This window comes from Pseudopipra pipra, chromosome 9, assembly GCF_036250125.1.
Source record: "Pseudopipra pipra isolate bDixPip1 chromosome 9, bDixPip1.hap1, whole genome shotgun sequence".
In the NCBI taxonomy this organism is placed as follows: domain Eukaryota; kingdom Metazoa; phylum Chordata; class Aves; order Passeriformes; family Pipridae; genus Pseudopipra; species Pseudopipra pipra.
In genome coordinates, this window is record NC_087557.1 from 10,219,195 (window position 1) to 10,234,210 (window position 15,016).

The 15,016-nt window shown below is 39.4% G+C and overlaps 2 protein-coding genes across 15 annotated transcripts in view; one reads left to right on the forward strand and one right to left on the reverse strand.

Annotated features, from left to right (window-relative positions):
* STXBP3 (syntaxin binding protein 3) overlaps positions 1-5,926 on the reverse strand; it is a 20,518-nt gene extending 14,592 nt beyond the window's left edge. Inside the window, exons 1-4 of one of the 5 annotated variants that reach the window (XM_064664527.1) lie at positions 5,822-5,926; positions 2,836-2,885; positions 2,024-2,105; positions 532-608 (exon numbers count right to left, since the gene is read on the reverse strand). In XM_064664527.1, the coding sequence (XP_064520597.1) occupies positions 532-608; positions 2,024-2,105; positions 2,836-2,885; positions 5,822-5,864 (252 nt within the window). In that variant the 5' untranslated portion in view covers positions 5,865-5,926. Of the gene's footprint in view, positions 1-531; positions 609-2,023; positions 2,106-2,835; positions 2,886-5,421; positions 5,441-5,817 lie in introns of those variants that run through there. The other 4 variants (XM_064664528.1, XM_064664529.1, XM_064664532.1 and 1 more) reach the window with 4 other exon arrangements.
* FNDC7 (fibronectin type III domain containing 7) overlaps positions 5,893-15,016 on the forward strand; it is an 18,232-nt gene continuing 9,108 nt past the window's right edge. For 6 of the 10 annotated variants that reach the window (XM_064664510.1, XM_064664513.1, XM_064664515.1 and 3 more), the window contains exons 1-8: positions 5,893-6,987; positions 7,443-7,461; positions 8,560-8,817; positions 10,104-10,358; positions 10,990-11,250; positions 11,781-12,032; positions 13,399-13,653; positions 14,349-14,606. In XM_064664510.1, coding sequence (XP_064520580.1) covers positions 6,925-6,987; positions 7,443-7,461; positions 8,560-8,817; positions 10,104-10,358; positions 10,990-11,250; positions 11,781-12,032; positions 13,399-13,653; positions 14,349-14,606 — 1,621 coding nt within the window. In that variant the 5' untranslated portion in view covers positions 5,893-6,924. The remainder of the gene's footprint in view (positions 6,988-7,442; positions 7,462-8,559; positions 8,818-10,103; positions 10,359-10,989; positions 11,251-11,780; positions 12,033-13,398; positions 13,654-14,348; positions 14,607-15,016) is intronic. The other 4 variants (XM_064664505.1, XM_064664506.1, XM_064664512.1 and 1 more) reach the window with 4 other exon arrangements.

Genomic DNA, 15,016 nt, shown 5'->3' on the forward strand with positions numbered 1-15,016 from the left:
ATTACCAAGTCCCACTTAGGAATACTGAAGTTCAACATACAAGAAAACACTTAAGCTTGAGATTTTTAATTCCACAGCAAGAATAACAGTTACAGATGGTCAGTCATGCACCAAGATCACTTTAGGAAGCACCCAAATCAGGGTACTTGTAAAATTTCCCACCTATAACAGTGCTGAGATTTATTCTCCCAAGAATTTTTAGGAAGTAATAGAAATCTTATTAGAGCCATTACTTTGAATTCTATTTTTCAATTTATTGCATCATTATGTGATACAACGTTTCTTTCAGTGAGGTTACAATAGCTAAGCAATGAAACAGTGCCTCCATTGACCACAAGGTACTTGTTTGTAACATACTCTGGTAGCACAGCATTTTCTTTTCATTATGGGAAATGAAGCATCAGACAGAGAAGTATTACAGAAAATGCAAAAGTTAAGTACTGCATAGCTGTACACAGTAAATCAACATTTTAAAATAAGATTGTTTTTTCAGTCTGAACGATCTTGCAACACTTTCTTTAAAATACTAACCTTTTTTGTGGGAGTTATTAAATATATTGCTTTCATGTGTGGGACAGGCTCACGGTTTTTATATACATTCTCCACCACTATAAAGTAAAAAATATTATTTATATATATATATCATATATAAATTTTATAATTAAGAGCATTATGCATCTTTAAGGAAGGCAGTAGAGAGTTAATAAAGTAACAGCAATCAAGTTGTCTACAATATTAGAGGCAGGGACATATCATCTGCCAAGAAAGCCCTGTTTTTTTCTTTGTTATTTTAAATGCATCAGGTTAGCACACGACTTCTTCAACTCTCAGCCTAGTGACAACTAAAGTTGTAGGACTAAATTTTTCCTGGGTATTCTACACAAGCAGAGTTTTGACCTCACACAGAAAGATATGGCAAGGTAAACATGCTCAAATTATGGGGGCCAGTACAAACTGTCTTGCAAGAGAACTGCCTTGGCAAGATGGTTCTTTTTCCAGCACACTGAAGGAGAGGGAGAGCAAAATTATGCAGGGCATCATTTTGGACTACAGCCTCTTCTGTCCTTTGTTTGCCTATTTCCTGGGCACTTACTCTGTTTCAGTATAATTGCAGGCACAAATTAGATATTTTCAGCAAATCAGCTTCACTCAACTCTTGTTTTTCTCTCTTTAATAAAGTCATTAATATATAGTGTTGCAGTACACTAGCTTGAGAATGCAGAAATTTTGTGTGGGAGGAATGAGGAAGATAAGTTATGTCAGACATCTGGATGCTGAAAGACAGGCTCTTTTCAGCAGTGTACTCACTAAAAATAAAAGGCTTTTCTTAATGAAGAGGATACATGCTCACTGACAGTTTCTCACAAAGGATAAGTAGTACCTCTTATGATTTATAACACACTCTGAAAAAGGAAATTGATACAGTTTTGCTATTATACTTCCAGAATAATCATCTTATACTGAATAATTGAAATAAGAAAAGTCTTGCTACTTGTGAAAAAATAACCAAGTCTAAACAACGCCCTCTTACAAATGTATTTATAAAAATCTAGACCTAAAGCTAATTAAAAACTAGATCGCTTACATTTTGTGCATTTATTTCAATCTCAAAGACAGGCATTAGCAAACAAACACCCACTCCCCTCTCCCAAAACAAAAATCACATACAAAAAAGCCCAAAAACCCAAACCCACCACACCAACCAAACAAAAAAATCTTAAAAGCACAAAACACTGAAAAACAAACAAACCAACCCTTACAGCAATCTTTAGGGAAAAAAATATTTAAAAAAAGGATCTGAACTTCTAGGCAAAGAAACGTTTATTTCTTCATTAAAAAAATAATAAATCACAATTGGGTAATTACTGTATAAGCCAGAAAGTCTACTAGTCTAATATCCCATAGCTACTTGTCTTCATCAACCAAATAAAAACACTTTTCTGGAAGGGTATCATCCATTTCACTCCTTCCCTTTTTCTTACCAGGATATTGCCATCTGTACATTAACAAGAATTACACTTACCTGTGATACCCTCTGCCAGTAGATCAGTCATTTTGCAGCACAGTGACAGTAATTTAGTAGTGTAATCATCTAAAAGCATTATCTAAACATTTTGAAAAAACACACAAGTATTTACGTAAGTTAATCAGCTATAGCAAACCCACGTTATTGCCTTAACTTGCTGTGGAAATTTGAAGCTGAAATCTATTTCATTACTCTATATCTTTTCATTACCTGCATATAGCAACACTGCAGGAGAAAATTAGTCTCAAACAGCATTAGAAGGCAGCTCCCTACATACAGGATATCCAAAGATAAGCTTCATCTTAACTAAGTAGTTTGTCCCCCCGACTCATACTAAAAAATATTTTGAAACTTTCACTTGGTCACAAGTCTTATGAATTCCTGCTAATATACACAATGACCTGCTTAAATACATCTGTACTTATTCTAAAACTGTTTTATAGCTTAAGCAGCTCAAAGAGGTGAATCCACACGTACTGGAGTGCCATATAATTTATGAAAGTAATAAAGTATAAGCCTTTGAAAAGAAAAGTGGAAATAAACAAAAACAGTTTCTAATTTTTTTAAAAAACTAAAAAAAAAAAAGAAGTAATTAATCATTTGTTCTCCCTATACTAGCCTTTAGATTTTTCAACATGTATTATACAGTTATTATACAGAGTTACCAAACCCCAAATCTATTACTTGGATAGAAAACAATGTTAGGTGAAAATACCAGCCATGAAGTTTATTTATTTGTTCTCTACTCAGTGATACAGATTTCTTGTTCAAGCGATGACAACATTCTTACAGAAATAACAAAACTGTACCTTCCATTCTTCCTCTTTCTTGAAGTCATCAAACACTGCTGATTTTAGCTCTGCAAGAAGAAACAGTTTCTCAGTTAGAGGAATCAAATTGTTACTAAAAAAGAAAAAAATAATTCACTCATTTAGATTCACATGTTTAGAGGCCTAAAAAGAATAATAAAAAAACCCCACATCAATAAATATATCCACAGAATTCTTGACCACAAACTGTCCCTGCCTGTTTCTAGGTCTGTACACAAGGTGTAATAAAAAATCTTTAGCCTCGTGAAAATTTTATTAACCTCCGCATTTCTGGAGAACATTCTTGCCAATTAATTAGTCCTTAGCATTACACAGAGTTCTTTTTAATAAGCTGAATGCCCAATAATCTTGTCCAAAAGCTCAAATATATTTTTTCTACAATACTGTATTTTGGTTGCCTATAAAATAAACCAGACCATACAAATGCGTAATTCAGTTGTCTTGAACCTCATTTCTGTAATTAAAAAATTGAAGTCCATTTTTTTCCCATGATAAAAAGAAACTTTATTCCAAGCTATCAGTGTACTAACACAGCGTACTTGCCCGTGTAACATTCCAACAATGTTTTGCCCTCAACCTGCAGCTGCCTCATCCAAACAACTGACCTAGACTGCTTTACAAACTCTTAAAATCATCTCACTGCTCTCCAGCAAGCATTCTGAACACACCAAAAACCATCACAAGCCCAGGAATGATTAGTGCTCCATTTTTGTCCAAGTTTTCATTTTCTTCTCACAAATTTCATACCAATCACACATCCTGAGTACCTTTTCTACTTTTGTCTTCTTTGAATTAGTCTAGAAAAGCATTTTTTCTTCTACCTTTACTTCCTGATCTAGATAAGAACTATACACAAGGCTGCAGGAACTGCAGACTGCTAAATCCCTATGTGAAAAAATAAACAAACAAACAAGGAAGCCACACCTTGGCAAAGTCAGTGACCCATTTATAACACACTTCCTGAAGAAAGGACTGTAAACAAGCATTACAAAAAATAAAGTTGCAGAAGTGCCAAAATTAACGTAGCTATCTGTGATTAGGCTAGAACCCATTATACAAGTCTAGAATAGAACTCTTTGTGGAAAAACTTTATTTACAGATAGACACGGAGAGCAGCTGTATATTGTTAATGTCATGATTTTATCCACAGGAACTACTGCTTCCTAAATACAGGTGCTTCCCCTACCCCCATAATTGTGAGCTGACAACAAACTGGGTGAATTAACTCTCCCACACACTACTGCTTCAATTCAGACTAAAACTGCACCTAACAGAAGGGACTATCGCAATGGCACAAAGGGGTTTTTAACAGCACCATGACATAGCACAGGTACAACTCCCTTTGTACACACACCACAGGTACTTCTGTACCTGTTCACAGAGCAGGAATAAGATACACATTGACACAAACTGCCACATAAACCACCAACACCACTGACATACTATTTTCAGACAAATCAGCCTTAAAAAAAAAAAAAGCACCAACATGTTTGCTGATCCATTAAGAAGCAGCAGTTTATGGCCTTCAGTTACTCATAATCAGAGTGCCAGAGTATGTATGAAACTTAGTTCATCAATTTTCATTGTTGTTGAAATGGAAAGACAAGAGTAACTAATTATCTAACAAAGCATTCTCTTCATGACATACCTCAACTAAACTTGCAATATAAATGTTTTATTATTTACATTGCTTTACCATCACTCTAATCTTCATTCCTCACAGTCTTGTCTGCACTGACAACACCATTTTCAAAAGTCCTTACAGGCCCTGACAACACTATAATGCTTTGATCACATTCCTTCCTTGAGATGTCCAAGTCTTCTACAAAATATCTCAAGACAAGACGGTGGCTTGACAGTCAAAGGCACACATAACCTAACAGACCAAGACAGGAAAAGCAAAGCAGAAAAAGTAAGGATTTCTAAAGGTCAAGTTGTAAACAAAGGTATCTAATTCATACAAGCAGGGTATAGGTGCCAGCAACTGAGGACTGAACATCAGAGTTCAGTTCCTCTTTCTCAATATCCTCTTCCAGGGACACGAGCAACCAGATCAGAGCTTTCAGGTGGAAGCAGAGCAGGAACAGAAAGAAGACAGCAGCAGGACCTTCCCATTTCAGTGACAGTCACTAGGCTGGCTGAACAGCTCATGGAGTCACAACCTCAGTACAATTAAGCCCGGGGTGAGGTGGCTGCTAATGCCTTTTCTCATAGGTCTCACACTGCCTGAAATACTATGAGCCCTTCTACTCCACCAGGGAAGGGAGCAGTTGCAATTTCCTTTTCTGTAACAAACACCAGCAGAACCTGCTCCTAAACATGGAGATAAAAATCTGCAGTTCATTTGTAAGACTACGTGGGAACGCCTTCAACTTTTTCTACTAAAACCGTGAAGCCGAACACAAAGCGGGCAGTGCCGCTCCGTGACACACACCAGAGCCCCTCCTGAGGCCGGAGTCTCTCCAAAACAGCCAGTTTGGATGCAACAGAGAAGTCCTGGAAGAGCTGGCTTCAGTTTAAGCTCTCCAAGAGCCGGGCCGGCGGGCTACAGCCTGCAGAGCTCACCCTTATCTCGGAATAAGGCGCGAGCGTCTCTATCCAGGCGCTGTCACCGCGGGCACCGCAAGGCGGGGCAGCCGCCTCCCACCCCCGCGATGAGTCACCAGGTGTAGCAGCCGGGGAGAAGCCACCACCCACAGCCTCCGCCGCACAGCCGGCTCCCCGCAGGGCCGCCCGGGACCGACTCCGCTCGCCCTCCTCGGCTCCGACAACGGCGCGGCTCCGGCCGCGGCCCCGGCCCCAACCCGGGCGGGCAGGGCACCCCCGACCCCGCACGGCGGGATATACGCGGGCGGCGCCCCAGCGGCGGCGGCTTCCAGCCGGCCCGCGCACACCGAGCGGCCCCGGGGCGCTCCCGGCCCGGGGCGGGGGCAGCAGCCCCGCACTCGCTCCCGCACTCACTCACTCTGCCACACAGCGCCCTTCAGCCCCCGCACCGGCGGCGCCATCTTCCTGCCAATCCCTCCCGGCAGCACTCCCTTCCCCTCCCTCTTCAGGGACGGCGGGCGGAGCCGGGCGGCGGAGGAGGGCACTGCCTGCTCCTGGGCGGGGCGGGCTCCTGCCGGCCGGGCCCGGCCCCAATGGAGCCGGGACCCCTTCCTCTGCCACATTGGGGTCCGTAATTCCCATTGGAGAAGCGCTCGGTGACCAGGGCTCGTCCCCTGAGGAAGGAGTTTCCTGCTGCTCACCTGTCAGCAGGTGAGCCCGGGACACGGGGGCCGCTCCCGACCCCCGCGGCGGCTCCTGGGGCTGTGTGTGGAGCAGCGGGGGGAGCTGGAGAGCGCAGAGCCGAGGGAGCGCCGCGAAACTTGCCGTGGTGCCGGGTCCCCTCGCGGTGGAAACCGGGGCTCCCTTATGAAAGCGGCCCCAGGGTTCTCTCTGACATTCGTGTAAAGCCGCCAAGGAAAACACTGTCGGGTCATAGAACGATACTGTTTGTTGTCGCCTACAATCGTCTGTCAGAAGTTACAATTTGAAGACATAAAGTCGTGTTGTCTAAGGGGAACCAGCAGCTGGTACAGATACGAAGGAATATGAGGAAAATGTCTCTTTCCGCAACGCCAGATACTGAGGAAGGGTGGTTCCCAGTCCATGGCAGTGTTCCATGCGAAGGGGAGTACCACGAGGGCATCACTCCCAACAGAAAAGAAGGTCCTTGTATGTAGACAAAAATACAGTAGGTAATGAGCTGAAGAGCAAATCTCAGATTTGCTTAATTATTGGGCTTAATTATTTTATGAATCTTGTATAACCCATACAGAGACTGCATCCTGTAACAGAAGGGGGAAAACCCCACCGCCCGCCGGCGCTGTGTCGGCCCCTGTCCCCAGGGTTCGGTGGCCGCCGGCCGGCTGGGCTCCAGCGGGGAGGAGCGCCCAGCCCAGCGCGACCTCCTCTGTCCCGGGGAGCGAGCCTGCAGTGGCAGCACTGCCGAGACACAGAGCTGCTCACAGCAGGGATCGGCCTCAGCTCATCCCCGTGGGAAGGCTGGAACAAAGCTCTGACAAGATGTGTGGTGCGAAAAGTAAATCATTAGCATTTACTGGACTGCTTCTCAACTGCCTAGAAATGGTGAGTGCAACTCATTTGCTTTAGAGCTGTTTTCAACGATGATATTGTACTCTGTAAATGTAAACTAAAAGTTAGGATGGAGACTATCATGCAGACGATTCCGCATTGGTATTGAGTTACTATTACACTGTTTGCAAGTGACTTAAAAATAAAAGGATATATTAGGATTTGAGGCCTTTCAAAGTGTGTCAACAACTGAAAACAGGATCAATAGGAAGATTTAGAGAGGAAAATAAAAATGAAGAAGCAGTACAATCTGGACACCAGTACCAAATCTCATTGGTTGCATACTCTTTCCATGCTTAAAGAATCTAAGCCAATACATCATATCAGTAAAATGTGTTTAAAAACATAGTATTTTGAGTTGTTGTTGCATTTAACATTCTTAGGTATTTAATTTTCCAAATAAAATATTTCACATTGTATTTCTAATTTTCTTACATCTTCCTTTTCAGATCTTTTCAGCTAACACAGGTAAATCTTCAAAATGGTATTTTGGTTTTGCCTGCCTGTTTTTTAATGGGTCTGAAGAAAACACACACTTGTGATTTTTAATAAAATATTCTGTGAGTTCTAGCAGTTTTATAAATAAAAATTGTTTTCAAGTTTGATTCAGCTTTAAAAAATTATGTTGATATCTTTATAAATTTTAAACCTCATTTTCAGGAGTCCCAATTCTGTTGGGCACTTGCACAAATATTCAGACTTACACACCTTGACACTGGTGTGAACCAGAGAGAACACTCAGATGAACAAATTCTGCTGTCCACTACCTACATAACTGTGCTACAAATAGGATTCAAACTGTCCCATATTTGCACCAAATTAATTGTTATATATTTTAATAATAAAAATTAAAAATCACCAAAAGAAAATGCCACCACACTCCTGCCAGAAAAAAAACCCCCAACCAAACAAAAAAACCACACCAGGAGAAGCACGCTCTCCCCTGCACAAATATTTCCAATGTTTTGCGTTTTATACTTTCCACAGTCTTGTATTTTGTGCCTCCAGGTCCTCACACCTTAAAATGTGAATATTGAGTTTTTTGAAAGAAGAGATTACATGATTACAAGAAATGCTTTCAGCATTCATGCACTCTCTGGCAATAGCACATTCCTGCATATCCTGCACTGTCAAGAGCCTTAAATGCTTGATCATTGCAGACATGTTGCAGTATCTGGACACTTACTGTAACATATTCTTTTTATGATTAGCAAAACAACTGATCCTATTTATTTATGGAATAGTGTTGACATTGCTTGTATAGTCACATACAGATTATACATGGTATTTTTTAAAACAATTAGACCACAGCGTATCGGTAATTTAAGAAAAATAGCCATCATCACAGCATGATATTATGAGAGTGAGCAGCAGTTATTACAGTAATTAGTGGATTACAAAAGTGAGCAAGGGAAATAGCACTCCAAATTCAGCACAATGGCTATTGTCTGAAAATTAGGTCACATAGATGCTTGATAAGGCACTGAACAATATTCTTGTCAAGTCTTAACTAAATTCAGGAATGACTGAAATGTTTTCTGATAATGATTTTTTTGGGTGTTTTAGGTTTCTCTGTGTCTTTATATGATGTGACATCGCAAAGCATTTCTCTCAGATGGCCCAAGTTTTCAGGAGCCTCTTCTTACAGGGTCACAGCTACAGCTGTGAATACTGTAGGCCATTCATTACTGGCTCATTTCAGTGATGTGACACTTAAAGCAACTCTAACTTCATTAATTCCCAATACTGTTTATGCTATACAAGCAGAAGCCATTGACAAGAATGGGATTATTCTTGCAGAAACACAGATTATGCAGTCAACAGGTTAGTAAGAGAAACTGGGAAGTATAATTTCCATTGTCCTCTGTATGACTGGGATTTCATCCTTGATGTTTCATTGTACTGGTAGGGAAAATCTGCCATTCTTGTTGAAGCCTTTTGCCGGTTCTCCTACTGAGTTCAATGTTAGCATGATTAGCTCCTTTTCTCCTCTCATCTTGTTCCAAGTTTTCCTGATCTGGCACGCACAGTTTGCTCAGACTGCAGCTTTTTAAATCACCTACCCTTTCATTACAAAAGCAGATATGAAGCTATTTATAAATTTTTCAGAACTGCTAAACAGTAATTTTGTTTCATTCACAAAAGGACTTGTAGCATGTAAGTCACTGATGGATATTGAAAGAATCTACATAAACAGAAATCCTTTTTTATTTCATCACTGAAATGTAATTGAACAAATATTCTGTTGAAATTCTGTTTTTAAAATAATTTAGCTGATAATTTTGAGAAATAGCCATTACTTTTCCAATTGCATGTTTCTTATAAAATTAATTATTACAATAAAATTTGAAAATAAAAAAGTAGAGGTGTTTTATCATGGTAAGTGTAAACAAGTAGAAGTATTTATCCTGCTAAGTGTAAACAAAATGTCAATTGCTAGCTTAGTTTTGGAAGAAGAGATATTAATAATTAATGTTGTGTAATTCATTTCCGATATACATCACATGCTATATATTCTCTACTTGACTGTTAGGCAAAAAACTCCATTAGACTTGCACGTGGATTTCTTGCACAGAAATTTTTATGCACGGTTACTAAAGACAATATTTTAAAAGGAAAAAAAAGCATAGTGCAATATCTTACTCAAAGGTTGCAAAAGACCCACCTGCAAATGTTCCACAGGCATGGTCAGACAGAATATCTGTTACCATTTTTACAAGTGGGGCAACATAGGGTGTGTGACTGTAACTGATAAGGTGCTTGGAACTAAGAGAGCAGACATAACACTCAGTTAAATAGCTGTGTAATACTTGCTGGGTCTCCCAAATCCCAGGTGAGCTGCCTTGCTTTGAGTAAATTGGCCTCAGGGTGCATACTTTGTCCCAGATATTTTACATTCCTTTTCTTAATTTTATGTGGGATACACCTTCATTTTATCTTTTTTTCTTTTCCAGTGAGTGTATATCTGAGTATAGTGAGTCTAAGTGTATCTGCTCTGAGCATGGGGTTAGATGTCCTACATTTTGTCTGTGTGAAATGTTCAGAGCACTCAGCATTTCACAGGGCTCAGTTCCCCAACTTAAGCATGTCTATCATTATTTCCATTTTAGCTCCAGACATACCTGTTATTGACCAAGCTTATTCAAAACTTAGCAACAGTATCACAGTGGAATGGAGAGCGGTACCTGGGGCTACTAGTTACATGCTGACTGCACAAGATGGAGATTCCTTCATTGAAACTGTAGTTAAAAATTCTCCAGGCACAGTGACGGGGCTGAAACCTGCCACCTTGTACAGAATCACTATCAGATCTATAAATTCAGGAGGAAAAAGCCAGCCTTCACCTTTCAGAAAAGCAAAAACAGGTGGACTTTAAAATTCTTATTTCAAATTCTATAATGTTATTATAAAGCATTCATGCATGTACCAGTCCTGAATTATTATAGTCTTGCATTTTAAATTGTACTGATCACATTCTCCTTTCAGTTTTTGACAACTAGAATTCAGGCATTTGACTTAATGATCAGGACAAGAGTCTGAATTAATGGTTTACTTTACGATAGGACGTTAAGTTAAATATTCAATTGGGAGTTTTGCTAGAATTTGTATGAATATATGTATTTTACTTTAACAAAAGGCATAAGTTGAAGGAATAGAAGAAATGACTAAAATAAAATAATAAGACAATGTAAAACTTAAAGGACGGGAAATGCAGTATCTTCTTGGTGATTTTCATTCTTCAACACTCACAACCTTTCATACTTTCTGTATGAGTTACATTCATTTTACAAAACCTGTAATATAATAATCGATGCATCACAAATCACTTTCTATATTTATTCTATCAAGCTGGCATCCATTTATTTTTCTGCTTTTGTTGTCACTGAATTTGTCTCTCAGAGTTGGTGATTGTTGTTTCTGTATTCATTTCAAATTTGGCCCTTTCAAACTGTACTACTGAAAAACCAAAAGCTTGATTTTGTTCTTTCTCTACAGTCCTGGCTGCTCCAATTCTGTCTGTTAGTTCTCTGAGCTGTGACTCCATTGCACTGAGCTGGAAAGCTGTGTATATGGCAGCTGGATTCTCTGTGTCACTCATGAGGTCAGATGGTTTGGGCAGAATGCTGAGGGAGAACACCACCAATACCTCCTTGATATTTACAAATCTAGATCCAGGAACTCTCTATACTATCAAGGCTTATGCCTGGAATGCCAATGGGATGCCTGGAGATGATTTCACATATAACCAAAGAACAAGTAAGAAATTTTCTTTTCTGAAACCAAGTGAGCATTAAAAAAAAAAACCAAAGCAAAACAGCAACAATATAGCAGGAAGTATTTATGTGTGTGTATGATTGTGTTATGTTTTTCAAAGGTACACTGGGTAGATTTTCAGATCACATCATTTTTGCCCCATCTCAAAGTTTATGAAACCTCAGATAACATGACTATGTTTAATAAATATTACTGAGGCAAAGATACCATTAACTGTTACTAAAGTGGTACCCAGGACAGGTGTGGATAAGGATTACACAAGTTTAGACTGATTTGAGGATTTTTCTAACTGTGAGAAGCAAATATTCAAATAAGGCAGGGAGTTTCAGCAGAAAGCTTTGTGACAGTGTATAATTAGAACTATTTCTTTTAAAAAGTGTCACTTTAACATGAATGAGGCTAAGGTCTGCACCACAAAAAATGTATTTAGTTTGCAAATTATGAAAAAGCTCATGTCTGTAGGCCATAATCTAAGTTGTATTTATGTGTTCCAAACTATTGATATACCGTAGGTCCTAATGCACCGGCGGATGTTAAAGTAGCTTTTAATAGTGGTGCTTTAAGAGTTTCTTGGATGCCAACAGAAGGAGCTCTAACTTACACTGTCACAGCCTCCAGTGGACTCTTGAAACTGAAGTGTAACACATCCTCCTCCTCCTGCATGGTGCCATCCCTCCAGTGCAGCTCTGAATATTATGTTTCTGTCACAGCATACAATGATGCTGGATCCAGTAAACCTACTGATGCAGTAAGCTTAAAAACTAGTATGTGTCATTGATCCTTATATAGCTTATGGCATTTTAACATATATTTCTTTAATTTCAAATGCAAATTAGTCCATTGCAATTCACAAGTGATTCTCAAATAGTTATTTCTGCTTTTGACCTTTGTGCATGAATGGTGCCATATTCTTTTCTATTTCAGGGATAAGAGCCTAAACTTTCTTCATATTTGTGTAAGAAAAACTTGCAATGGTGTATATATTGTTGGCTGAAACAGTAAGCCTCTGTTTTCCTATTACTAGAAGTACATATTGTAAAGTCAATTTTCTGAGTGTAAAACTAATGTAAGGAATAACAGGTCTGTGAGGAAATGGCATTAAGGATTGCCTCTGGGCTGAGAAGCGTTCTAGGCCAAGTCTAGTTTTTAGTTAGAAAGGAGGTCAACAAAACCACATTCAGTCAAAGTAGCACCACTAGACTAAATTAAGAAACCATCAACCATCATCAGAACAGAAGCTTGCTTGTTTCAGCTACAGCACCAGTGCCATGTCAGAGGTTATTGCTTCCTGACCTGTTAGATGAACTGCCCATGTAATTAAAATCTAAAACATTTCTTTTATTACATGTTACTTTAAAGACATAACACTATTTACTTAGTTATTTGATGTAACCTGCCTCATTTTGACTTTTCATTGATAGGAGTTAGAGATCAATTCTGTGAGCAACTCTGAGGTGGATCTAATGGGATGAGAGCCTTACACAGTAGATAAGTATTAAGCTGTGGGCTCTGATCTCAGCCAACACTGCTTCAGCTGGATCATGTACATTCATTCTAATAGCAGCAAGCTACACTTCTTTGAACTAGAAAGAAAGGAAATGTTATTTAAGCAAAAGCCATAGAGTTTGCAGTTTAATGTGACATGATGCCACCAGAAAGGGAACCTAAGCAAAGGACAGTTCTTCTCACAGACAGCCAGTGAGTTTCATACAAACATATAAAGGGCTTTCACACATAAAAGCTTTTGGATGCTAATTGTTATGCAAGCTAGTATTACAATTACCATCCAAACCTACTATTTGTGAGCACACACTGTGCCAGTTTCTTTTGAAATACTGCCCAGTGTCGCTGTTTTCTTCACTGTTAGACAGGGGCTCCTTAATCAGAATTTGTTTCTGTAAAACATGAAGATAGTATCTATTTTGTTCTGTAAAAATCATACCCACTTGTCATCTAAATGTAAGTAGCACCCTCTGTAAATGCAGATAATATTGCTGTTTGCTTGAACAAGACAGCAACTGAGTAGAATAATTCTGTATATTCCTGATTTTCCTTTACTATGTAAAACTGTAACTTCAATAAAAATATTGTCGTTACAATTCTTTTTTTTTTTTTAATTTTTTTTTTCAGTTCCTTGTGCACCAGTAAACATATCAATTGAAGAGGATGAACTTGGTCACTTGCTGGTGTCATGGTCTAGCGTCAGTTTTGGTCATTATTACGTGGTTTTTGTGAAGAGTGATGATGGCTTGGAAGTGCACTGCAACACATCATATACTCAATGTCATTTCCAGTCAGACTGTGGCTTCACTTATTTCATTAGTGTCTTTGCATATAACAAGGCAGGGCAGAGTCCTTTAGGTGATGTATTCAATTACACTACTGGTAAGTAGGCACTTATTTTTGCAAATTCATTTGGATCCTTTAACTGTGTTTATGGACATTTTTATGGGAAGATACCGACTTAAACTTCTATTTTTATTCAGGTTTTGGGCAAAACACACAAAGGTTGGCTGAAAAAAAAGGAACACTTCCCGTTGCCATTAAATTTAACTTGTGTAGTCAAGTGCAACATGCTTACAAACTTGAAAATAGTTTAACAATTCACAATCATCTGTCAGGCAAGGACATATGAATAACTCACAGCCCTGGCGTAACATTTGAACTCTAGTCCTGTTTAGTTTTTTTCTTTTACCTCAGGAATGGTGTGCCAAAATCCTAAACTTCCTCAAAGAGAGTTTTCATACTTGGAAAATGAAAAAAGATTAACCAGTTCAATGGGAAATTGAGAAGAATGTAGTTTGAATTATTTAACCTCTAGATGCTTTTAAAGCTTCAACCAAAGATATATGTAATTCCTGCGTCTGACCTAAACACTAGGATGTCCTGTATTGATTTTGGAAGGAGGGGCATTGAATTAATTCAGGAAATAAGTCTGGGATTCATGAGACTGTTTGCACAGTATTGGTCACCTTTGGAGATTTAAGACATGAAGCACATAGGTAAACTAAAGAAGGTTCCTATTCATGCCAGTTTCCCGTTCCCATTCGAGTTTCCCTCTCTGCTTCATCTGTTCCCAGCTCCTTGTTGCCCCAGCGACTTCAGGGCCGTGTTCGTGTCCAGCGACACCGTGCGGGTCACCTGGGCTCCTGTCCGAGGCGCCGACCTGTACGAGACCAGAGCTGCCGCCTGGAGCACGGTGGTGCTCTGCAATGACACGGCCCCGGCCTGCACCCTGTCAGCTCTGCAGTGCAACACCCGCTACCGCATCACCGTTCACTCCTTCAGCGAGGCCAGGGGCAGCAACACCTCATGTGCGCCCAAGCACGTGGCAACAGGTACCGTGATCACTCGTGTTTTCCTTTAGCAGGAGAAATAATTATTAGGCACTGCAGTGATTCATGGATGAAATGCATTACTGGAATGCTAACTTACTGTAACTGATAAAAATTAAAAAAAACAACCCTCCAAAACAGGAAGTCTTTAAAAATATACTGTAAGCAGGGATCTGAAAACAGATTTGGATTGAAAGTTTCTGACAGCTCCAATATTTTGAAAATCAGATTTACAGTTTATCTCTGGTTTTGTACACAAACTCCTTATGTTGTCAGTTCTGTCACAAGGTCTAAATTCTCACCAGGACTAAGTATATAAGGATCATATACTTTTTCCAAAGCAGTTTGTTAGTTCTAACTAGAATTTAATTTTCATGTCTAACTTACATAGTACGTATAAACAATCTGTTTAA